This window comes from Myxine glutinosa, chromosome 2 (assembly GCF_964187855.1).
Source record: "Myxine glutinosa chromosome 2, kmMyxGlut1.1, whole genome shotgun sequence".
In the NCBI taxonomy this organism is placed as follows: Eukaryota; Metazoa; Chordata; class Myxini; order Myxiniformes; family Myxinidae; genus Myxine; species Myxine glutinosa.
In genome coordinates this window covers 139,505,150-139,530,876 of record NC_136262.1, presented here as the reverse complement: position 1 = coordinate 139,530,876, position 25,727 = coordinate 139,505,150, and the positions used below count along the sequence as shown (strand labels likewise).

Here is a 25,727-nt window from a genome sequence, read left to right as displayed (position 1 = left end):
CTTAAACAGTCTTATATTATAACCGCGGACAAAACAAACAGACACATGAATAGGGTATGGCAGGAAGGAATCGCTGGAAGGAGGAGAAGGTTCGGGCAGACGGCAGGGCAGGAAGGTCTGGGCAAATGCACAGCGTCAAGGTTGGCTCCAGTCCAAGCTCCGGTCCACGCTCCGGGCCTTTGGCGAAACCCGGCGGCAGTTGCACGTATATTTTCACGCGCGCTGACAATGTGAATAGATTGCATGTCAGCGGAGCCACTCTTCTGCCTCACGATCCTTCACACTCATCTCCCTCTCCCTCATCTGATCTCCTTCTCACCTCCTCTGATCTCCTTCTCACCTCATCTGATCTCCTTCTCATCTCATCTGTTCAAGCAGTCCCTCGCAGCCGCTTTTATTGTCCGTTGTTGTATCAAGCCGCCGGCTCCGATGACACGCCTACCGGTCGGCTTACCTCGGCACTGGTTGGCCGGCAAGGGCTCGCTGGCTCCACCTCTGTTCACGTGCCACACCTTGTTTTTGTGGTTCCGCCCCCTTTTTCCTCGGCTTGAGACCGCGTGCGTAATGGCGGCTTGGTGCCAGCAAACAGCCCAAGGCAAACGGCAGCGAACACTATCCTACTGTTACTGCACTTTGACGAGTGGGAGAGATGATTGGGAAAATTGAACGGGGCCTATCTTATTTGATTAATGCAACGCAGATTCAACTATTGGGAACAGATCCTTAACTGAAACACATAATAATGAAATAACTACAGAGAGGTCCTATGGTTCTCTACGTGTCGTACATGGACTAACTAGGGTGCGATCTTTAATAAAGCCAATTGATGGGGATATTTACAGGGGATCATTTATAAGGGAAACATTTACTAAAATTTACAAAGTGAAGGTTCTAAAAACCGTAACAATATATATATATATATACATATATATATATATATATATATATATATATATATATATATATATATATATATATATATATATATATATATATATATATATATATATATATATATATATATATATATATCAGTCACTATGCGACCTTCATATCATCAGTGGAGAACCGCCAGCAAGGTGTCCCATACAGCTGCTGCTGCACCTTGCTGGGAGCGATAAGCACCGCCTGCCACACGGTAACGTTATCTCTGGTATCCACTCATCATATGGAGTCGACCTGGTTGCGGTTGGGAGTTACTAATAATGGTATCTTGCTGGCGGTTCTCCACTGATGATATGAAGGTCGCATAGTGACTGATATAAAAACCGAAAGGTTCACAGAGTTACAAGTGTATGGAAGCCTCACTGCGTTGCCCTGATGAAGCCCCAACAAGCGGCGAAACCACGTCGGTAACTGTGAGTTTTGCATGCACTTGTGACAGTATCTGGATTTATAATCCGTAATGACGCACTGCTAGATGGTTCCTCTGGAGCTTTGCAGGCAATGCGGACATGCATGGCGATGACGTCATGTTGTCCGCTCATTAGGTTGGAGAACCAGATTACAGATACCATTATATATATATATATATATATATATATATATATATATATATATATATATAAATATATATATATATATGACTCCATGGTAAGATCTCCAACCTTTAATTGAACAAACAATGACTCAACGTTTCGATTAACAACATGTGAAGCCACACGCCTCCGTTAATCTTCCTCAAGAGTGATAAAATCATCTCAACATCCCCTTATATGCAAAGTGGGCGGGGTATATGCAAAGTGGGGTGGGCAAAGCTGGACAGCCAATGAAACCGTATCACACCGCTCTCGTGAACGGAGACGTTATTGACCAAATTCAAAAATCAACCGCATATTAACGGCTTAAAAGAATCCTGTAAGCAATGCTGGATTATAACTCAAGTGTCTAAACTAAACACTTGAAACTAAACACTTGAGTTATAATCCAGCATTGCTTACAGGATTCTTTTAAGCCGTTAATATGCGGTTGATTTTTGAATTTGGTCAATAACGTCTCCGTTCACGAGAGCGGTGTGATACGGTTTCATTGGCTGTCGAGCTTTGCCCACCCCACTTTGCATATACCCCGCCCACTTTGCATATAAGGGGATGTTGAGATGATTTTATCACTCTTGAGGAAGATTAACGGAGGCGTGTGGCTTCACATGTTGTTAATCGAAACGTTGAGTCATTGTTTGTTCAATTAAAGGTTGGAGATCTTACCATGGAGTCATTTGGATTTAATCCCAACCGCAAATCTTTGCTTATATATATATGTGTGTGTGTGTGTGTGTGTGTGTGTGTGTGTGTGTGTGTGTGTGTGTGTGTGTGTGTGCATATATATATATATATATATATATATACATACATACATACATATATATATATATATATATATATATATATATTGTTACAGACGTGGCTTGGATGTTATTTACCGAGCGGTTTTATGGTATGACCACGTCTGCACAAGTTACCCGATTGTGCCCGAACGTTGACTAATCGCGCTATGCTAGACCAATGAAGGAAAAAGAAGACACACGGCTGGAATTAATACGACACGACACCAGGGATACGGTTCTCAAAGGTTGTTATTACAATAATGCGGAAGGTTTAGATTACAGGGACAAGAGGGAAACATAGGAAGGTGGGCACTTAAACACACTTATATTAACCCCAACGGACGACAGATAAACGGGACAAGGCTCACTCACACGGGGATTGATGGAAAGGACAGGCGGGTAGCGATCGCTCCAGGTGCACCTGGGCTCAGGGCAGGATCACGTACGGTCCAGTTTAAGAGATGCGGTGGAGGTATTGCAGCGCTCGAGGGGTGGCGACTTCTCTCTCCAGGCTGGGGGCGCATCTCACGTCACATCCGGCGCGTGGCCGCGTATATCCGGCGGGGAGTGACACGCCCTCGGCTCGTTAGCTCCGCCTCGTGGAATCGGCACGTTGCTTCTCATTGGGTGCGTGCGGGGGGGTTACTGGCTCCGCCCCTGACGAGGAGCTGACAGCCAGCCCCTTCGGGGTAACGCCGTGGAGCGTATGGTCATGGCGGGTAACCGAGCCGGTGTGAGGACGCACACTCCCCGCCCCTCTGTTGTTGTAGTCGTAGTTGTAGTTGTAATTGTTGTTGTAGTTGTTGTTATTGTTGTTGTTTGGGGAAGAAGATGGGAGGAGGTATGGGAAAGGTCCTAAACTCACTACTGATGCCATATAATCACATTCTGGTGCAACGAAGAGTCATAATTAATGGAGACGAGGCCTTAACTGACATAGAATAAGAATAACTAGGAAGATGTCCGAAAGTTGTCTACGTGTGGTGCGGTGGACCTGGGCACGACATTTAATGGGGGAATAAGGGGAAGGTCGGCTCTACTGATTGTTATTTACATGCAATGGGACTAGGGAATGGGGGATCGGGGAAAGTTGGGGAGTATTGGAGAAAATAGGGGAATATTTACAAGCGGATATGGAGGCCAAATTCCATATTCACAACATTGCACCCTTCTCTACCCTCGGGGCGTCCCGACCCGATAAATTTTTACCTACTTTAGTGTGGCACGCAATGTAGTTCCCTCTACTATTAACTCTACCCTGAGTGCGACAGTTTTACAGATATTCACAAATGAGTAAATATGTCCCCCTGCGACGTTGCACCCTTCTCCTCACAGAAACACACCCACAGGATAACCGAATCCGGAAAGAATTCTCAAACTAAACATACAGCCGGTAGGGAGCATTATTTACAAGACTACGCGGCTATTTACACTACGATCCAGGACCTGTTTTTGGAGGAACACATGCAGATGTTATGCATAGAGAGAGCGCGCTTGCCAACATCGATACACCAACCCACGAGTGCTCTGTGGCCGACGGCCTTTAATAACGTGCAGAGCACCCTTTCCCAGCACCAAAAGCACCACCCCACCACCAATCGGTGCAGTCACCATTGTTCAATGATTAAAAATAAATGCGACAACCCCTAACCCTGCAGGTGTCTCTTGCTCTTCTTGTGGTGCACTTGGTGTCAACTAAAAGTGGTTCACCTGTATGGCATAGGTGCCACGTTGACCCATAGGTCCATCCCCGGGTGGTGCTTGGCCGCAAACGAACTGCGGTCCATTGTGGGTGGCCACAAACATTGCGGTCCATATGGTGTATCGATCCCGGCAGCAAACAGCGAAAGTGCAGGCCCACAACTGCGCAGCCAGCACCTCTCTCTCCTCTCTCTCTACCCCAAAGCCAGATCCTCGGAGGTGGGAGACAAAAGAAGAAACAAGTGAGTAAGGTGGTAAGGGCGCAAAAGTGCACGCAATGTAAGGTGATGCACACTGGGGGCACATGGGAACCAGGTGAGACAGGTACGTTCCTATCGTACGCCCCCCCCCCACCAGGTAACCTACATGGCCCCTCCCTTACCCCTTACTGCATCCACAAAACACAACACTACCCATAAACATCTACTTTACAAATCGACAAACATCCCTACTGTCTTCCCCGTTCCTCCCATATACCAAATTCGTCTTCTCTCCCTCCTAACCAATCAAATTTGCCATTTTCAACTCTCATCAAAATTTGCCATCTCCAACTCAACATCAAAATTTGCCATCACCAATTCATCATCAGTCCCTCCTAAGGAGGGAGAGATGGAATCACCCCAATGTCTCATCCACGTCGTGATGCGTCTCACAAATCCACAGCAATCTCATTTCCTGCACACAGAACAAAGAAAACACAGGTGTGGAGTCATCATCATCACCACAGGTAAGTGGCTGCGTATGGTGCGACAGGTTCTTCAATCCTAACTATTTCCTAAATGACTTTAACAACTTTACACTACCCGGGGGCTTTCTCCGGCCAAACCATTGGCCCTCTTACACTATGGGTTCTAAAAACCAATTCCCATTGGCCAAACTGTGGTGCTCTTCAATTTGGGGTCTCACTCCCCCGATTCATCTCCCGGTGCCCTCGTACAATTTCTGGGCTGCGACGTGTACCTCTCCCAGTGGGTCTACCCACCTGCACACCTCCACCACTGCAGTTGCCTCCGAGCTTACCTGCTCCTTACCCTAACCTATCTACCTGGGGAAGGCCCTCTGGCGCTCTCCCCACTCCGTGCCCTCTCTGGCACTGGGCTACCCGGGTCCATCCTCCGGATCCTCGGGCCCCATCCACAACTCTACCGGCTCCCAGAGCCCACCTGCGGCCTCACCTGGCCGACATCCTCACAGTGGTGGAGTGCCCAACCAACTACACACACTAACAGGCTACACGCCCCGCCATTTCCACAACACTAATGCACCCATTCACAACACCATTCTGCAACCGCACCACAGATGCCAATATCCAACCACAATTTACCTGTACCCTCTACCTAACACTTACACTACCCGCCCCGGGTATCCGTGATGGGGGTCCACTCTTCCCCCATTCACACCTTCGCACCATGCACACCACTCCGTACCACTTACTCCAACTCTCTCCACACACCTGTACTTGCACACCTGTGCTCTCACACCTGGTGCCACCTGCACCCTTCTCTCCCCAAGCGCATTCGCGCTGATCCACACACTCACTACTCATACACTGCTCCACACACCTGTCCAGTTGCACACCTGTGCAATCACACCTGTTCAATTCTCACACACACGGCATCATCTCAGCTAACTACTCCCTTCTGAAACTTGCGCTTCCCAGTCGTCCCTTTAAACTATTGCGCTCCCTCGTCATTATCATCCATACTAATCTACCTGCGTCCCCACTACAGGTATCAGTCACTAACTAATCTTAACGTTACCTAATGTCAATCTCTTCTAGATCCCTACACACAATATCCTAACCCACCCGGGCTAGTTTTCACTGCCATACACCCCATAAGCTAGTGCTCCTTTGCCCCCCCATGGGAAGGATGGTGGATTTGCCATCCCACCACATCGGGGGTCTCTCACTACCAATTTTGCACATCTAATTTCAACAAATTAAAAATTTGCCAATCACTGCCCATCATCTGCCAATCACTACTGCCAATCCCTTGCCAATCATCAAATTTTGTTTTTCTCTAATTTTGGGTCCAAAACACTAACCTCATCACCCAGTCGACTCAGTAATACCTCTCGGTGCGCCAATTCCTGTCCAAAGCCCGGCTTCGTAAAGCCAAGCAATGGATGCTGGTTGTTTTGTGCCAGCGGCTGAATGCGTCCGGCACTCGGTGCAGGGACGGGGGCTTACCCGGGCCGAGATCCCACGCATCACCTCGGCGTGGAGCCATCCAATGTCCCGATCTCGACCTGCCGGCACGTCTCAACAAAAAGTGGTCGCCATAACGACCCTTCCTATCCAGCTGCCCGCTCCGCCTAGTGGAGCACGGACGCGGCCGTCCCACGCGAGGCCCAGCGTGGATCGCGCACGGCGGTCCTTTCGAACCCGCCGTGGCTCGGATCCCCGCTGGTTCTCGCGGCACGCGAAGCCCGGCACGCACCGAGGGCCCGATTCGGCTATAAGTCGTTCTAAACTCGACCCCGTCTAACGTCGATGCTTCACCTGGACGCTTACACCCCGCAGCCCGTTCCTTGCTCACACATCCAGCCGTGCCCATGCTCCTCGTACCTTTCCTTACACACCCAGGTACACCCATTCCACTCACAGCCTTGGTCACACACCTGACCACCGAACACTTTGGCACACATTCGTTGCTCGCACACCTCACCAATACACCGCTTCGCGCCCCCTCCTCGGTCACCTCCTCTGTGACAATCACAGGTGTGCCCTCATTCGCACACCCAACCACGTGCCTCACCACCAACTCCAGCGTGCATTCCCACTCACGCTCTACCATTCCAGGTGTGCATCCTTCCATCCCAGGTGTACATCCTCGCTCACCTGTCACAACTAACTCACGCTCCATGTCACTCTCACTACTTTCACCTCCATTCCTGACAGCGCACTCACCCTTACTCTTGACAGCACACTCTTTCCCCATGCACCTGTCCGTCACACACCTTTCTCGCGCACACTCTCCCGTTACACCCTCTGTAACACTCACCACAGGTGGACACTCTTCCTTACTTCTGACAGCGCACTCTTTCCTCATGCACCTGTCTGTCACACACCTTTCTCGCGCACACTCCTGCGCACACTCTCCCGTCACACCCTCTGTAACACTCACCACACCACGCTTCCATGTGCTCCCTCGCACACGCGCTACGACCGACTCACTCTCGCCAGCACACTCACTCCTTGGCACGCACTTTTTCCTCACACACCCCAGAGTCGGACTTTCTTGCACACCTCCATTTTCGCACACCAGACCTGTCGCACACTTCACCAACGGCCTCTCACGAACACCCGGGTCCATCTCGACCCCCAAGCTCCTTAAATCCCCTGGCGCATCATACGCACGACCATATTGGTCACCACTTACACCGGGTCCTCTTCCTCTTCGCTTCTCCTCCATCACCTGCGAATCCCTCATCCGGTTAATGAGCACATCATCACGATCCAAACACAGACTTTGGACCAATTCTTTTATCTCCTCTTTTATCTCTTTCTTATCCCCTCTCCGTCGCTTCTTAATTTCACTCATCCCTTCTTCCACTTCTTCTAATTTGTGCTTCACCTCTTTTATTCCCCGGTACGTCTCCTCAAGCTCGTCCTCCAAGGCTACCTTGACCGTTTCCAGGTGCGTCCTCACCTGCCGGTCCTTCGTCTCCATTACCTCTACCACCTCGTCCAACCTCGTTGTCAGTCCCTCACGTACCATCTGACATTGCCTCTGTGTCGCTATCAAGTCGTTTTTAATTTCTTTTTGTGTCGCCTTTAAACCTCCTAATACCGCAGTGTTCCTTTGAACCTGCTCCACTAACTCCGTCTGTCCCACCGTCAGCTGCTCCACCTCCTGCGTCAGGTCCTCTATGCCCCCCTGTAACTTTACAGTCCCCTTTCTCACCTCCTTCTCCATGTGCTCCCTACAGTGCCTCACCTCCTCGCGCACTCCTCCGACCTCCTCACTCACTCCTCTTCTGATCTGCTCTCCCATCACTTGCATCTCCTGCCCAGATGCCACCCTCATCTGCTCCATTTCCTCCCTGTGAGCATCCAGTTTGGTTTCTACCCCCATTCTGACCCCCTCTATCTGCTGCCCCATTTGGTTAACTTCCCTTTCCGCTTGGTCCCTCATGTCCCTCAATTTGCCTTCCATACTGTTTTCTAACCCCTCTAACCCATTTTTCACTCCCTCTATCTGATTCTCCTGGGCAGCCATTCTATTTTCTACCCCCTCTAACCCATTTTTCACTTCTTTTATCCCGTTGTCTAACCCCTCAAAATTATTGTCTAACTTCCCAAATTTCTTGTCTAACTCCTCAAAATTATTGTCTAACTTCCCAAATTTCTTGTCTAATCCCTTAAAATTATTGTCTAACCCCTCACCGGTACCCCTCGCTTCGTCCCTCATTACCCCCATTTGGCCCTTCAATCGCTCACTCCGAGCATCCATCCGGTTCCCCATTTCCTTCATTTGGCCCTCCAATCGCTCACCCAATCGCTCCCTATCAGCCCTCATTTGCTCACAATTCTGGGCCATAAGGGCCTTCATTTGTATCCAAAACGAGTTCAAATCCATCGGGGGCGCTGCCACGGTTGCCGGCGCGGTGACCAGCGAGGCGCCATTTTGCGCGCCCGCTTCTTCGTGCGTGACGGCGCTATTTTGCGAACCTGCCGCCCTCACTGCTTCGCTCTCCTCCTGTCCCTCATTTTGGTCCTGGATCGACCCTACCTCTCTCTCCTCTACCGGACCCCAGCTGTCTTGATCCGCCATAGCGCGACTTTCAAAATTCGGTTTTTATTTTTTTTATTTTCGTAAAACAAATTCAAATTTCGCCGTTATAATTTCGCGCGGGAAACGCGCTCCGAATCGATTCGGTCGAGCGCCGTACGCGCTCCGGCTCGATTTTCCCTCCCAAAATTTGGGCCTAACTAATTTAGTCCCGGGTTCGAATTCCACTCCTCGACACCAATTGTTACAGACGTGGCTTGGATGTTATTTACCGAGCGGTTTTATGGTATGACCACGTCTGCACAAGTTACCCGATTGTGCCCGAACGTTGACTAATCGCGCTATGCTAGACCAATGAAGGAAAAAGAAGACACACGGCTGGAATTAATACGACACGACACCAGGGATACGGTTCTCAAAGGTTGTTATTACAATAATGCGGAAGGTTTAGATTACAGGGACAAGAGGGAAACATAGGAAGGTGGGCACTTAAACACACTTATATTAACCCCAACGGACGACAGATAAACGGGACAAGGCTCACTCACACGGGGATTGATGGAAAGGACAGGCGGGTAGCGATCGCTCCAGGTGCACCTGGGCTCAGGGCAGGATCACGTACGGTCCAGTTTAAGAGATGCGGTGGAGGTATTGCAGCGCTCGAGGGGTGGCGACTTCTCTCTCCAGGCTGGGGGCGCATCTCACGTCACACCCGGCGCGTGGCCGCGTATATCCGGCGGGGAGTGACACGCCCTCGGCTCGTTAGCTCCGCCTCGTGGAATCGGCACGTTGCTTCTCATTGGGTGCGTGCGGGGGGGTTACTGGCTCCGCCCCTGACGAGGAGCTGACAGCCAGCCCCTTCGGGGTAACGCCGTGGAGCGTATGGTCATGGCGGGTAACCGAGCCGGTGTGAGGACGCACACTCCCCGCCCCTCTGTTGTTGTAGTCGTAGTTGTAGTTGTAATTGTTGTTGTAGTTGTTGTTATTGTTGTTGTTTGGGGAAGAAGATGGGAGGAGGTATGGGAAAGGTCCTAAACTCACTACTGATGCCATATAATCACATTCTGGTGCAACGAAGAGTCATAATTAATGGAGACGAGGCCTTAACTGACATAGAATAAGAATAACTAGGAAGATGTCCGAAAGTTGTCTACGTGTGGTGCGGTGGACCTGGGCACGACATTTAATGGGGGAATAAGGGGAAGGTCGGCTCTACTGATTGTTATTTACATGCAATGGGACTAGGGAATGGGGGATCGGGGAAAGTTGGGGAGTATTGGAGAAAATAGGGGAATATTTACAAGCGGATATGGAGGCCAAATTCCATATTCGCAACAATATATATATATATATATATATATATATATATTGTTGTGGATATGAGGATTGTGTTTTTTTTGTTTTTTTATTGCTTTATTCTGGACCCTCCTGCCTCCAGTCTGTTGTATAAAGGTCAAAGGGCGTTCCCGTAGTTAATTCCATAAAGCATACACGAAGGACACCATATATCCCTGTTCAATAGTTATATCCTTATTATGTGTATTAGTGTAAGGCTGTGTCTTCCATTAATTTAAATACTCCATTGCACCAAGTGAAATAAGAGTAGATCCCCTTTCATTCACATTCCCCTTCCAACAATTGCCAACTGTTCCCTCCGCGACTCCATTCGCCACGAGGTCGGCTTGGAGAAGAAGGGGGAGGAGCTGCCGACTCCTGGGCGTGCCCGCCCATCGTCATCAAGGGCGGAGCCCGAGGGCCGTGCCGACCAATCAGGGCCGAGGCGAGCCCACCGATGGGCGTGTCCTGGACACCAGCGGCTTGTTCGCCTGAGGCGCTATATAGAGTGCGCGCGAAAGCCTGGAAGTTGTTGTTGGACTAAGCAAGAGAGGACTGAGTTGGACTAAGAGTTGGACTAAGCAAGAGAGGAAGTTGTTGGACTAAGAGTTGGACTGAGTGGGACTAAGAGTTGGACCAAGCAAGAGAGGAAGTTGTTGGACTGGGTTGGACTAAGAAAGAGAGAGGAGAGAAGGGGCGAAGCGAAGCAAAGAGAGAAAGAGTCCTGGAGTTTGTGAGAGAGGGAGAGAGAACCCGTCACGCCAGACCCCCCACCAGCAGCTTGGCTCCACCAAGCAGCTCCGACCCGTTACCCCGCGCACACGACAGGATCGGTGGCATCGGCGGCCGTCGAGGTCCAGCCCGACGTCCCGTGCGGGATCAAGCTTCAGCCAGCTCCGTGCCTTCCTCCCCCTCCAGCCACCCACCTCCTGTCATTCCTGCCTGCAATTTCCCCATTCGTGTACGTGAGTTTGTTCTGTGTGTCTTGTCCCTGGGTTAATTAAGCCTGTTTAGATAAGCTAGCGATTTTCACTGTGTCACCTTTCCTCTTCTGTATTTTATTTTATTATCCTTCCTTCTCCTTGGTTTCTTTGATTGTGTAAATAGTAGGAATAAATTTAGTAGCATTTCCAACCTTTTTGCTTTGGTGTTCTTCTTCTTCACATCCTTCGCTTTAGTCTTTTCCCCATTGAATATCTGTGGCGCGGTTCGGCCAACGTTCAGGAATCGGGTTAGTCGGGGTAACTGTTCGGGCGCGGCGGCCATCCGCTCGGCAAACAACATCCTCGCCGCGGTCCCGTAACAATATATATACACACACACACATAGAGAAGCACACACGCGCATGCACACAAACACGCACGTTTCTCTGTTCATGAATATTTTCAAAGCTGAAGTGTTTCCAGAAAATGCCAAGGGTATAGGATCAACGTAACTCAATTAAAATCTGTTTCATTCACAAACACACCTGTGAGGCAGTGCCAGCCAGTTGCAGCTCATCAACATTAACAGAATTACTCTGCCGCTGCACTACTGAGCGGTGTGCAGCTGCACCCAGTCCTGCACCCAGGGGGAGGTAGATAAGTACAGCTCATTCAGATGACCATGTTGGTTGTAACAACACTGTTTCAGAACGCAATTGTTGGACCAGAATGATGCATATGACAATCATTAAAGATCAACACATCAGTGAGTCAATCAAAATCATTTGCAATTCCAGACTTTCCTTTAACCAAGGAACATGCATGTTTATAGGAAACAAGATCAGGTGCCATTACTGTGGTCCACCACTAACAGATTAAAGAGGCATCTGCACGTAGAGAAACACACGCAAATCACCACAAAAAGAACCAGAGGTGTGAACCCACAGCGTGCAATGCTATCTCTGGGAATGATCAAAAGGTGCACAAGAGGAAGTGAAGAACGGTTATTCAGCCCAAGATACTGAAATCTGCCAAAAGAAAGATTGTCACCATCAGTGTTTGGGGAGAGGGAAAGGGGGAAGGGGTGAGTGACGATCACAAGAAAGAAATCCCCTAAAACCACAACCTTTCCATCTTGCTGACAAACCCCAGGCCTTCGGCACCACTGGAAGCCGCATACTGCAATTTTCTGGCAATCCATAGGGTTTTCCAGTGCTGGCAAGCCCTGTAGCTCGCCCTGTATGTGCATGGACACCTGTAAAGTTGGTAGTTTCGACCCTGCCATCAGTATCACCCCCACTGCTTCTTGGACTGAAGGCCGTCTTTGAGCCACCAGTAATGTGCCAGGGACTATGCTCAACAGGTACATCCAAAAAGACATCATCATCATCATCATCGTCATCGTCGTCGTCGTAGGCGTCGTCGTCGTCGTCGTCGTCGTCAAGGGAAAAAGCAGTGTTCGCGAAGCAACTGTCATCCACAACTGAAGCTTCGTCAGACTTCTTACTCCTGTATCTACGACAACCAAACAATGCTGGCAAGTGCCAGCGTGCTGTAATTCCGCTCCGCTCTGGCTGTGAATTGAGCTGTCCCACATCTTCATTAAAGAGTGGTGTTGTGCTTACACTTACACTGTGTAGTGAGGATCGTGTGCTAATAGGCACGCCAAGAGAGGCCTGATCAGGACTCCAGGGAAGCGAAAATGAGAGCCGACGTGATTGCAGCAGAATTGCAGCAGAATCACCCTCCCCACTGGGGAAGGATGACCACTGGCAAGAGGGGAAAGAGGGAGGCAAGGGATGGTAGGGTGTTAGAACGGGAAGTGGAGGGGCTTTTGAGGTGTTGGTACCTTGTTCATTGTTGCAGTCTACATCAATCTCTTCTGTCACTTTGTCTTCTCTCTCTGACAAAAGCAATGTGCTTTCAATCGGTAGTGCCTTGTCAGTGGCATTTTTCGTGGTGGCTCCGTGTTTCACCTCATTGAAGTTCATCAAAGCGGGAGGTTGCGGTTCCATGCCCAAGAATGGCAACAAGCCGGAGTGTGGGAGCCGCGGTCTTCCCTTTTCGCACCTATCAGGGCTGTTCCACGGTGGGCAAGCCAGGGGAGAACTGAAAAAAAGGTTGGATTTGTTCACCTCACTATGAGCCACTTGCGGTACCGCGGATGTCCGTGGCTCATCCTCTCCCCCAACGCCAGATGCTCTCCATGCCCTGGAGGATGGTTCCAATGGTGCAGGAGAGCGGTTAATGGCCGATAGAACACGTAGTGTGTCTATTGTAAGGGCAGACAGGTCCTGAAGATGTCCCAGTTGTGTATCCAAGCTCTGCATGCTCTGCTTTATGTACAGCACACGTTCACTCACTTCCTTCACCTGCATCGACATGGCATCCACTCTATACAAAGTGCCACCAATGGAAGGAAGAGAGGGAATGGGAGAATGGAAGGTGCAGGCAAGAAAATGATTTGCTTTGGCTGCAGTTTATTAAATAATTCTCCATAAACATGAAATGCTACGGTTTTGGCAGATGTGTTCACATCTTAACAATCACAATTCAGGAGAAAGAACATGCAGGTGTTTTGCAAAAAAAAAAGAAAACTACTTGATTGAAAGCAAAGTGCAGTACTCTCAATAACTTTTCACACTAGATCTTTAAGTGAAGCTGATGACTGTGCCATGATATGACGTGGAACGCTGCTCACAAAAACCCAAACGTTGTTTTACCTATATATCACACATTTCATCACGAGATTGGTCTTCACACCTGACAATGAGCTGATGATGAAACTTATCATGACTGTGTAGCATGCCAATGGATAGAAGGAAAAGAAACAAAGGGGCAATACCCCTGGTGCTCACCTGGTGGAATAAACAGTATACTACACTGACAAAGGGTATTTGAAACCAATTTCAATGGTTGCTAGAAGACAGGGCAGCATGGAGAATCATACTAACATAATCATAAGACTTTAAACAAACAAACAAAAAAAAAATACCTATTCTGGGGGGCAACCCTCCCCCACCTCCCCCAACCCCATATACTTCCTCAGACCACAATTTTTGTAATGCCTTGAACAAACTTTGGTACATCATGGGTGATGAAGATTGTGGGGAAGTTTCATCGAAATTGCGTGTGTAGTTTCTGAGAAGAAAGCAAATACCTATTTTGGGGGGGTCAAACCTTGACCCACTTTGATCCCCCATAGACCATCAAAGGGGCAGATTGAGCATGCACAGAAATAAAATAAAAGATTCAGGTGTGTTTGTATTCGGTAAGAACAGAAACTTGCCTTTCCATGACTCACTGAATATTTTCTAGGCTCTTTCTTTTAATTAATTTAAACCTGAAGGCATATTATTTGTTTCACCATGTGTGCCATATACCATATATGTTTGCTTGTGCCATATACCATATATGTGTGACATATACCATATATGTTTGTTTGTGCCATATACCATATATGTTTCGTCCTCCGCTTCCTCCGGTGAAGAAGCGTCCTTCTTCTGTTGTCTCGCCCCGCCCCCTTTATCTCCTTTTCTTCCACCTCTTCCTTCCATCTCCAGCCGATACACACCTTTCCAATTCTCGTTTCTACCATACTCATTTAACCCTTTCTCCTTCTTTCCCAGATCCAAGCCCTCACTTCAGGGACTTTTCCCAAATTGTTTTTTCTCTGTTTTGTTTTTTATATTATTCAAATATGATTAAACTTTCTCCTGCGGTGTTTTATTCAGTGGTTTATTACAACACGTTGTTTTTCTTCCTATTTAAAAGGCTTTTTTCCCTCTTCAATTCATTCCATTTCAAAAAAAAAAATTCAATCTCTTACAATTCTTCCTTTCTACATTCTCTAAACTCAACTGCATTCCACCTCCCCTCTAACGTTTTCAAACGGATCTCTGTCTTGAAAATCACAACAAACCCAGTTTGCAATAATGTTGGTTTTTCATTAATCGTCCACTTTCTAAACCCCTCCCTCACCTCCGAAACTCCCCCTCCTCCCTCACCTTCGAAACTCCCCCTCCTCCCTCACCTTCGAAACTCCCCCTCCTCGCTCACCTCCGAAACTCCCCCTCCCCTCACAAACTTCCCCCTCAACCCTCCCCTCCAAATCTCACCCGTCCCCTTCCAATCTCCCCCCTCCCCATCAAAACTCCCTCCTCACTCCTCCCCTTCAAAACTACCACCCCCCCCCTCCTAATGGGAGGGGGGGGGGCTATGTACTTAATTTCAGGTTCGTGTGCAGTTCATGTTAATTTTGGGCAACCACTATAAATGTATTCTACTGGGTCCTACCAATCGGAAAAATGATGTCGCCATTTTTTTCTGTTGACGTTTAGTGACCTTGACTCAAGGTCAAAGTTCATTCAAAGTATATCGACCTTGGTACCAAAATGTGGCAAATTTCACAACGAACATTGATTATGACATTTGTTTTGTCATTTGCCCTCTCAGATGTTTGCAATATGCAAATTAATAAGCAAATGACCTAATTAGAGAAAAAATATGCATAATTAACATAAGTCTTCACCATACACGTAAATCCCATCACTTTGCATTATTATTGAATGCCAATCATTAGTTGCCATCTCAAATGTGTTCTGCTGGCTGCTGGCATGCACTGATGAAATCTTCCCCTGATGTGGTATCTACCTTTGCATCTGTTGGTAATCGTAATGGACCATCAGCAGAAACAATTGCAGCTCTAGAAGAGTTTGTTTGTCAGTTGTACGAGCCAGGGACATCCATCACCAATGTTGGCGACCTCCGCTGGAGATTGTTCACAAAGAAACAATCAGAAGCTCAAAAGATGCCGCCGACTCGAGGAGCTTTGGAAGAAGCTATCGCGCGTGCCCACTACCAAGCAATGGTGTGGAACCAAGATTACGTGCCTGACCCAGAGCTCCCACCTGCTACAGACTTTGGGTGGAAAGTGGAAGGTGATGATCTGGTGGCCATCTGAACAAAGCAACTTCCTGCCCCATATGCCATCACTCACCTTGTTAAGTGTGGATGTACGACAACAAAATGCAGCTCTCACTGCTCTTGCAGATCACAGAATATGAACTGCACAGAGGTGTGTGTGTGTGTGGTGCAGATGATGACAACAGGACGAACAATGACCACGGACATGCTTTTGGGATTGATGAAGAAGATCCTTTGTTGTGAACAATATAAGAAGCTAATCTAAAAGCAAAAACATGTTTCCAGGTTACTCAGTGCAAATTTTTTTACAATGTGTGTCAACAATAACCATTAGATGCACACAGGAACACAATCATGGTAATGCAGAATTGTGGCCAAAATATGCTCTTTGAACTTTGACCTTAGTTCAAGGTCACAAGTCACAAGAATATTGACAACGTCAGCTAATAGGACCCAGGATACATTTGTGATTAATTACTAACAATTAACATTTTCTGGAGACGGGACAATTAACATACGAGCCATTATATATATAACCAGGATATATGTTAAATAGGGTATGCTAATTATGCATATTTTTGTCTCGAATTAGCTCATTTGCATATTGCAAAAAAAAAGAAAGGTCAAATGACGAAACAAATGTCATAACCAATGTTCCTTGTGAAATTTACCACAGTTTGGTACCCAGGTTGATATACTTTGGATGATGTATGGTCACTGCAATGATGTTTGAACTTTGACCATGAGTCAAGGTCACTAAAGGTCAACAGAATAAAATGGCGACATCATTTTTCTGATTAGTAGGACCCAGTGGAATACATTTGAAGTGGTTGCCCAAAATTAACATGAACTGCACACAAACTTGAAATTGAGTACATGGGCCCCCCTCCCCACTATCCCCTTCTAATCTCCCCCCTAACCAGCTTTCTCCAATTCTCCCCCCTCCCCCTACTCCTCAAAGCTGCCTGCTCCCCACTTCGCAGCATCCTCTCCACTCTGCAGACCTGGAGAAAATCACAGACTGGTCAAACAAGTGGAACATGCCTTTCAATCCTGACAAATCTCACACTCTCACTTTGTCTCTCCGAAAAGACCATCTGGACAACCCTCGCATCTACTTTCTCAACAATCCTCTCCAAGAAATTCTGTCACTCAAGCTTTTGGGTCTCACAATCTCCCATGATCTTTCGTGGGAAAACCACATTTCCAAGCTGGCCTCCATAGCCAGTCGCCGACTGGGCATCCTCCGTCGTGCGAAGTCCTTCCTTGGCACACCTGAGCTCCTCAGCACATACAAGGCTTTCATCCGCAGCTCAATGGAACACTGCTCTCCCCTCTGGGCTGGTGCTCCTGCCTCACACCGAATTCGGCTTCACGCTGTAGAAACCAAAACTTTCAGAATCATTGGAATCTTCCGTGATGAAGCTGATTCTGAGGGCCTTTCACTCTCTCACCGCAGGCAGGTAGGTGGTCTTTCTGTCTTCTACCGACTCCTCTCCGGCCTTGCCCCCCCAGCTCTATCTGTGCTCTGTCCCCCAAATATTCCTACAGGTCGCACAAGATCTGCCAGCAATCCTCTTCCGGTAAAACTGCCAAAATCTAGGCTCTCTACTCACCTTCACTCTTTCATTCCTCGTTTCTCCCGCCACTGAAACAAACTACCTCGCTCTCTTCAATCCCACTCCTCCCTCCAGGTCTTTAAAACAGCTGTTCACCACCATCTATTGTCCTCCCCCATCCAAAACCTTGATCTTTTCTACACCGTTAAAACACCCCAAATCCGCCTCTTTCAATCCCCAACTTCTTTCCTGAAATTCCTCGTAATGAAATTTCCAGGAGTGTTCATTTGCTTTCTACTGTGTACCCTTCCCTCCTCCCTAGCCCTCCCCTTCCACAGATCTACCGACGTCTTTGTTCTCTACTGTTGTTGTGCTTTTGGTCTAATCTGGTAGAGGACATCATCATTTTACAAATACATAATCATTGCCTCCACCACCGAAGGTGAATGGAGGTTATGTTTTCACACCTGTCTGTCTGTTTGTGAACAGGATATCTCAAAAAGTTGTGGACAGATTTGGACGAAATTCGGTGGAGAGGTGGGGTATGTGACATGGACGAAATAATTAGATTCTGGTGAAGATCCGAATATGGATTGGGATAGGAGAATTTTAAAAATGTACAAGTGATGCTTCACTATTGAGTGATAGGGCCAAAGACGATATATAGCAAGATATTTCAAAAAGTTGTGGACAATTTATGACAAAAATTGGTGGATGAGTTGATTAGGTGAGAAGAACAAGTCCATTAGATGTTGGTTCAAGTTCGAATCCTGATCCGGCCCATCATCGGAATACAAAACGGAAACTGTTCAGTCTGGCGGAGGTATGCGCTCTGCCGAGTTCCGTTCTAATTTTCGTCTGTGTCAATCCATTCGATTACGATTTTTTTTTTTTTTTTTTTTGTATACAAGATCGAGGCTCGTGAAAGAGCTAACATTAATCACACAAAAAGACAAACCGACACACAAAACACAAAAAACAAGGGGAGCGGCAGACAAGATGGGGAGAGAGGGGGAAGGACACAAAAGAGAGGGGGAAGAGGGGGAAGGACACAAACACAACATTTGAGAGCAGGGACATCGGGAGGACTTGGGGGGAGGTGGGAGAGGAATAAAACATATGAACACTGCAAGGACTCTGGGGTGAATTACCAGGGGTAGAAAAGATCAAGGTTTTCGATGGGGGATGGCAAAGTTTTGCATATTTTGCATGAATATTCCATCCATCCACATTGTCATGTCATGGAGAAGATTGTCATGGGGCCCGCAAGGCTAACCCCCGCTCTAGCAGGGAAAATGGCCTTAAAATGGCTGTTGTTGTTGTTGCTGTATTCCATCCATCCACATTATTACATCATTATTCGTACATGTACCAAGTTTGATTTAAATCCATACAGCTGTTCTCAAGTTATCACATTTTTACCTGACATGATCTTTGACCTTTGACCTCTTGACCCCAAAATTAATTCAGTTCATATTTACATCATTATACAGTCACGTGAAAAAATATGTACTTTTGTATGTATGTACGTACCACGTACATATGTACGTGTATGTATGTATGTATGTATGTATGTATGTATGTATTATGTATGTATGTATGTATGTATGTACCACGTATGTATGTATGTATGTACCACGTACATACCTGTGCAAAGTTTTGACTTTTTCAACATATTTCAAAATACAGCTATTTGATCTTCATTTCAACAATATTGATAGATAAAGGTGATAAAATATAACAAATATCATGAAACATTTACATTTTGTAGTCCATTGTATAATTTAAATAAACATAAATGCAAATTTCGCACATGGAAAAAGTAAGTACACCCTTGGCTCTAATAGGTGGTATTGCCTGCCCCCTTTGGCAGAAACAACCTCAAGTAGGCGTTTCTTATAACTGTCTACCAGTCTCTGACATCGACTGGGAGAAATTTTTGCCCACTCCTCCATGCAGAATTCTTTCAGCTGTGCGATGTTTGAGGGGTTTCTTGCATGCACAGCTCGTTTCAAATCCCCCACAACATCTCGATGGGATTTAGATCCGGGCTTTGACTTGGCCATTCCAGAACCCTCCATTTATTTCTTTTCAGCCATTCCTTGGTGGATTTACTGGTATGTTTAGGGTAATTGTCATGTTGCAAAGTCCACCTTCGGTTGAGCTTCAACTTTCTGACAGATGGCCTCACATTATCCTCAAGCACCCTCTGGTGCAATGAAGAATTAATAGTGGATTCTATGATGGTGAGCTGCCCAGGCCCTGATGCAGCAAAGCTGCCCCAAACCATAATATTTCCACCACCATGCTTTACAGTTGGTATCAAGTTCTTGTGGTCAAATGCTGTCTTTGGTTTTCGCCAAACATGTCTTCTGGTACTGTGGCCAAATAGCTCTACCTTTGACTCATCTGTCCAGAGCACATTGTTCCAGAAGTGCTGGTCTTTGCCGAGGTGTTCATTGGCAAACTTTAGTCTTGCCCTGATGTTCTTTCTGGACAGCAAAGGTTTCCTCCTGGCACACCTCCCATGTAGATCAAATTTGTGCAGCCTCTTTCTAATGGTTGACTCGTGCACTTTGACATCAACAGTGGCAAGAGCTACCTGTAGGTCCCGTGATGACATTCTGGGGTTCTTAGAGACTTCTTTCAGCATCTTGCGGTCTGCTCTTGGGCTGAACTTGCTGGGGCAGCCTGGCCTGAACAAGTTGGCAGTTGTTTGGAATCTTCTCCACTTGTAGATGATCTTCCGGACAGTCGAATGATTGATTTCAAATTGTTTGGAGATCTTTTTAAATCCTTCCCAGACTCGTAGGCATCTATAACCTTCTTTCTGAAGGCCTCAGAGAGCTCTTTTGATCTAGGCATGGTGACGCCGCACACTTCAACAACAAAGAGCAAACCAAACTAAATGTCTGAGGTTTAAATAAGACAGGTTCCTCCAAGGTCCTCTCTAACGATGTTCTAATCATTTGCACCTGAGCTGGTGCACCTGATTCTAATTTTAGGTATTTGAAGTAGTGATAAATGTAGGGGTGTACTTACTTTTTGCACATGCGAAATTTGCATTTATGTTTATTTAAATTATACAATGGACTACAAAATGTAAATGTTTCATGATATTTGTTATATTATATCACCTTTATCTATCAATATTGTTGAAATGAAGATCAAATAGCTGTATGTTGAAATATGTTGAAAAAGTCAAAACTTTACATGGGGTGACCTTATTTTTTCACGTGACTGTACATACCTGTGCCAAGTTTTAATTTAAATCCCTTCAGCTGTTCACAAGTTATCACATGTTTCACCTGACATGACCTCTGACCTTTGACCTCGGGACCCCAAAATCTAATCAGTTCATGTTTACATTATTATACATACATACATGTACCAAGTTTGAATTAGATCCTTTTAGCCATTCTCAAGTTATAGACCTGTCCCTGGTCAGACTCCCAAAATCTGGAGTTACCACCCACATGTAGTAATTTTTTAAATCTCACTGCTGTGGAACTCTCTTTTTGAGCCGGTATAATTGCATTCTTCACTCCATTGCCTCAAGTAAACGGTGCACCACCATCTTATGTCATCCTCCCATTACTACCTGTCATCTTCACTACGACTATTCACCCTACATCACTGAACTCCATTCCAGGTAAGCTCAAACAAGCGTTACGCCTAAGTGATGAGTTGACAAAGTGAAAGACACAAGGCGGCCATCTTGGATTTTGACGTGTCAACCCAATTTTCAATAGCGTTCTTCCTTATGCCTAGATACACCCACACACCAGATTAGAAGTTGGTACTTCGCTTATTAGTTCCCTACCGGTGTACACCGGAGGGGACTATAGGTTTGCACGCCGTCCCTCCGTCTGTCCGTCCATCCGTCCGTCACGCAAAGAACAGTTTTCCGGACTTTTTTTCTAAACTCTTAATGCTAATGATTTCAAACTTGGCACATGGTTTCCTCATGATAAGTTACAGATCAAGTTCGAACTTCACGACGTTTCGATCATTTTTAACAAAGTTATGGCAGTTTGAACTTTGGGAATTCTGATAATTCTGATGATCCTTAACTCAGTGCCATTTTCAGTTTTAATTTCCTTTAAAAACCATTTTCTCTGCAATAATAGGACCGATTGAGATCAAATTTTCACCGTAGGGGGGACTCGGTCTGTAGAATATTTTAATGGTAATTATGACGTCACAGGTCACGTGGTTCGGCCGCCATATTGTTTTTCGTGAAAACACGAAAAACCCTTTTTCTCTGCAATAGCTGAACTGATCGAGGCCAAACTTTGCAGACGGAATCGCATACCCATGACGAACAAAAAAAAGTCAGCGAGCATGACGTCATGCGTCACATGGCTTCAGAGTTATGATGTTTTTAAGCATGAACCTTTAAAACCGAGCTCCTCCCTCATTTTTGATCCAATCGAAGGAAAACTTCACAGATCTGTTCAGCATGTCAGTCAACTAAAATGTCCTTTTGGAATTTGTGATAGGGCACGTGGTTTGGCAGATATTGTTAATTAAACGAAAATATTTTTAAAAATGGATATCTCTTGTTTATTCTAGTTCTCCTCAAGCCGCACCGCGCGCCCTCAGCCTCGTCTCGCGAACGTCAAAAGCGCGACACAGCGCGCGCTTTCGGGAGGGGTGGAGCCAAGCCGAGCAACATATATATATACACACATCGATCATTGATCGTGAACCGGAAAATATAATAAATTACTGATATTTAGCGACTCGAAAGGTTCTTTATCAACAACTTTTTTAGTCGTGCTTCTGCTGACCTGTCTGCAAGGTGTATAAATCGAAGTCCCGAGTGCGAATCACAGGTGAGCCCGTCCTGAGGTAATTAGCGATTGGGAACGATTCAGAACCTGTGGGTAAATAACCCTTGGTAATTTCCCCAACAGTTTTCCGGACGACAGACTGCCGGTAGGGGACATGTATTGCAGCGCAATACTCAGAATGCTTGTTCATGATAGTTCCCTCTCCTCTTTTCTTGCTTGTTCTTGCCCTTGCTTTTGTCCATGCATGGTCTCACTTGCCTCACTGTCAGCACAATGCCTTTTCACCGTCAACTCACTACGCCCTGAGCCCAGATCTTTTATTTAAAAAAAGCAGTAATTATAACTTTTGTAAATTTCCCTTATTTATTGCAGCGAGACAATTATTTCGTTTTGTTTAAACTGTAAGAACATCAATTTGTATCCATTGCCAAGCTGAAATGGTGAATGTGTACTTTCATGCAAATGTCTATATTAAATTAATTAAGCCTGCGGCTAACTTCTGCATCATTTATAGAGCAAACTGGCTGGTTTAAGACTTTAGAAGAATATATTTCAATACAGACTTAAATGTGCTGAAGCTAACTAACCATGCCTCTGTCATTTCGATCAATGTCTAAAAAGAAACAAACAAACAACCAAACAAATAAAGCAAACCTTGGATTCACTCTTAATGGTAAAAAAGTGATTTTGTGACAAAAGGCCAAATTAAACTGCAACACAACGTGACCAGATTTATTAAATTTTGAGTTGTTACAAAACATTAGTTGGTTCATTGTGTCATAAACAGCTTTCATTACTTAATAACAACTAATGTTAAAAAACAAAGACATTCTAATTTTTAGTTCTTATTTTTCTCAGATACTGTCCTGTTTTGACACATTTGCACCGATATTGTAAAAATGTTCATATTTTCACTTCCTGCTGACGATAAAGTGTCGACAAATGTAAATTCTACAGTGAAGGAATTGACCGAAACTAATGGAGACTTGAACTTATGATTAAAAAGTACAACATTTGCCCAATAAATGACATTAATAAAAGTTTGATCATTAAAATAACTAAAAACACTGAATATTGCATTTGTTACACTTGGAAACCTCAAACCTAACATTTACTGAAACCTGTAGACCGACCGCTGTACCCCGATCAGCCTGAGAATGCATCCATAAATGCTTTTGAAGACCAGTAGGATGAACTTGGGATGCATCAAAAAATACTTCGATTTCACAGCCAATTAAATGCGGTGCTAGACATATGTTTGGACAATTTGTGAGCTCTGAAACGCAACCACCAATTGTACTGCTGATCTAGTAAAAAAAAATAACTTTGCATACAAGCACTGTATTTACAAAATGTCTCCACAATTCAATACCGTTCCGAGGTGACACGGATGCGCTCATCGCTGCTCCCATCAAAACGCTCCTGCTTTTCATGGAAGTACATGTTCACACAATGCTCCTCAAATTCATGCAGATTCTTGAGGTCTTCTTCATTCAGGTAGAGCTCTGGCAAAAACGAACAACCATCTTGTTACCCTGCGCTCGCGAAGCGAATGTCAGGGTTAAGCATTCGTGTACGTACACGATGCTTAACCCTGCCCTTCGCTTGTACGTACGTGCGTATCTGCATTTAAAAAATTCATTTTCTCAGCAACCGTTGGTCTGATTGACAAGACATTTACACCATAGGAGGGCCTCCTCCTGTAGAATATTTTAGTGAATATTAAGACGTCACAGGTCACGTAGTACAGGCGCCATCTTGGAAAAACCAAAAAACTTTGCACCTCCATATCTCAAAAACTGCTGCACAGAAATAATAGAGACAGGTCTCATTGCAAAGAACTCTCCATGCGGAATAACATATGTGAATAATGACGTCATAGGTGCCGCCGTTATGACGTCATAATTCGACAAGTAAAAAACTTTATCCGATCAGGATTAAATTTCTTAAGCATCTTCTCGGTTTAAATTGATTGATGCAGAAATAAAATTATAATGACGTCGTAGGACACGGGGTTCGGACGCCATATTGTTTTGAGTGAAAAGCCTGAAAAACCACTAAAATCAAATTATCTCCAAAACCACTGAACAAATCGAGGCCAAACTTTGCAGACAGAATCGCATACCCATGACGAACAAAAAAGTCAACGAGCATGACGTCATGCATCACATGGTTTTGGAGTTATGACGTTTTTAAGCATAAACTTTTAAAACCTAGCCCCTCCCTCATTTTTGATCCTATTGAGGGGAAACTTCACAGATGTGTTCGGAATATCAGTCTGCTAAAATGACCTTTTGGAATTTTCGATAAGTCACGTGGTTTGGCAGATATAAATAATGAAACGAAAATATTAAAAAATTTATAACCCTTGAATCATTGATCGACGTGAAACTTTATATTATAGGAGAGGTAATGAAGTGTAACATGTGTGCAAAATTTCAAGATTGGATGTACGGTCTGGAAGCGAGAAGTTGTTATTGTGTGAAGAAGAAGAGTCATCTAGAGTGGGCATGGAATTAATGATCACACTGCACATGACGGGCAGGCAAAGTACGGAGTGACCTCACGGGGTCATTTTGACCTCAAATAAAATTCTGATTTCAGATTTGTCGATCGCTGAGGTATATTAACACATGACCAAAACAGATTTGGCGAAATTCTGACGATTTTTGACAAAAATATAACATTTGTGTCTGCATTTCAGTAAAGTAAAGTGTGTGCCGTGTCAGCATTTTAAAATTTGAAACATGGCTCATTGTAAATAACTCCATATGGGGAATAGGTGTTGTTAACGATGATGTCATTGGTGCCATAATTATGATGTCATAATTCGACAGGGACAATGCTTAGTCTGATTAGTTTGAAATTTATTGAGCATGATTGATGCGAAAATTATTTAGAGAATATAAATTTATGATGTCATCGCTCACGTGGTCTGGCAGCCATATTGGATCAAAAAAAAAAGAAACGTTCAAAAATAGAAGAGTTGGCTTACATCAAGTTGACCGCAGGGTAAGTATTCTGTGAATGCCATCTAGTTCAGCATGTTTTCTTGGCAACTAACAAATAAGTATATCTATATACTTATTGGGAAAAGCTGAATGGAAAGGTGTATGTTGCATGTGTGAGAAGTGTTATGATTTATGGGAGCATGACATGGGTCATGAATGTAGAGCAGCAACGAAGGCTGGAAAGGGTGGAAATGCGAATGGCTCGGTGGATGTGCGGAGTGTCGCTGAGAGAGAGGAAGACAAATGATGAATTGCGAAAGATGATGGGAATAGAGCCTGTGATTGATGCTGTAAAGAGGAACAGGTTGAGATGGTTTGGTCATGTGTTGAGGAAGGATGAAAGTGACTGGTTGAGAAGAGTGATGGAAATAAATGTAGAAGGAAGTAGAGGACGGGGAAGACCAAGAAAGACTTGGC

At 45.6% G+C, this 25,727-nt stretch overlaps 1 protein-coding gene across 2 annotated transcripts in view; it reads right to left on the bottom strand.

The window, feature by feature from the left end:
* Positions 1–25,727, bottom strand: part of TRPM7 (transient receptor potential cation channel subfamily M member 7) — a 250,871-nt gene that overhangs the window by 70,741 nt on the left and 154,403 nt on the right. For both annotated transcript variants that reach the window (XM_078771748.1, XM_078771749.1), the window contains 3 exons: positions 23,672–23,804; positions 12,868–13,412; positions 11,564–11,655 (listed from right to left, as the gene is read on the bottom strand). In XM_078771748.1, coding sequence (XP_078627874.1) covers positions 11,564–11,655; positions 12,868–13,412; positions 23,672–23,804 — 770 coding nt within the window. The remainder of the gene's footprint in view (positions 1–11,563; positions 11,656–12,867; positions 13,413–23,671; positions 23,805–25,727) is intronic.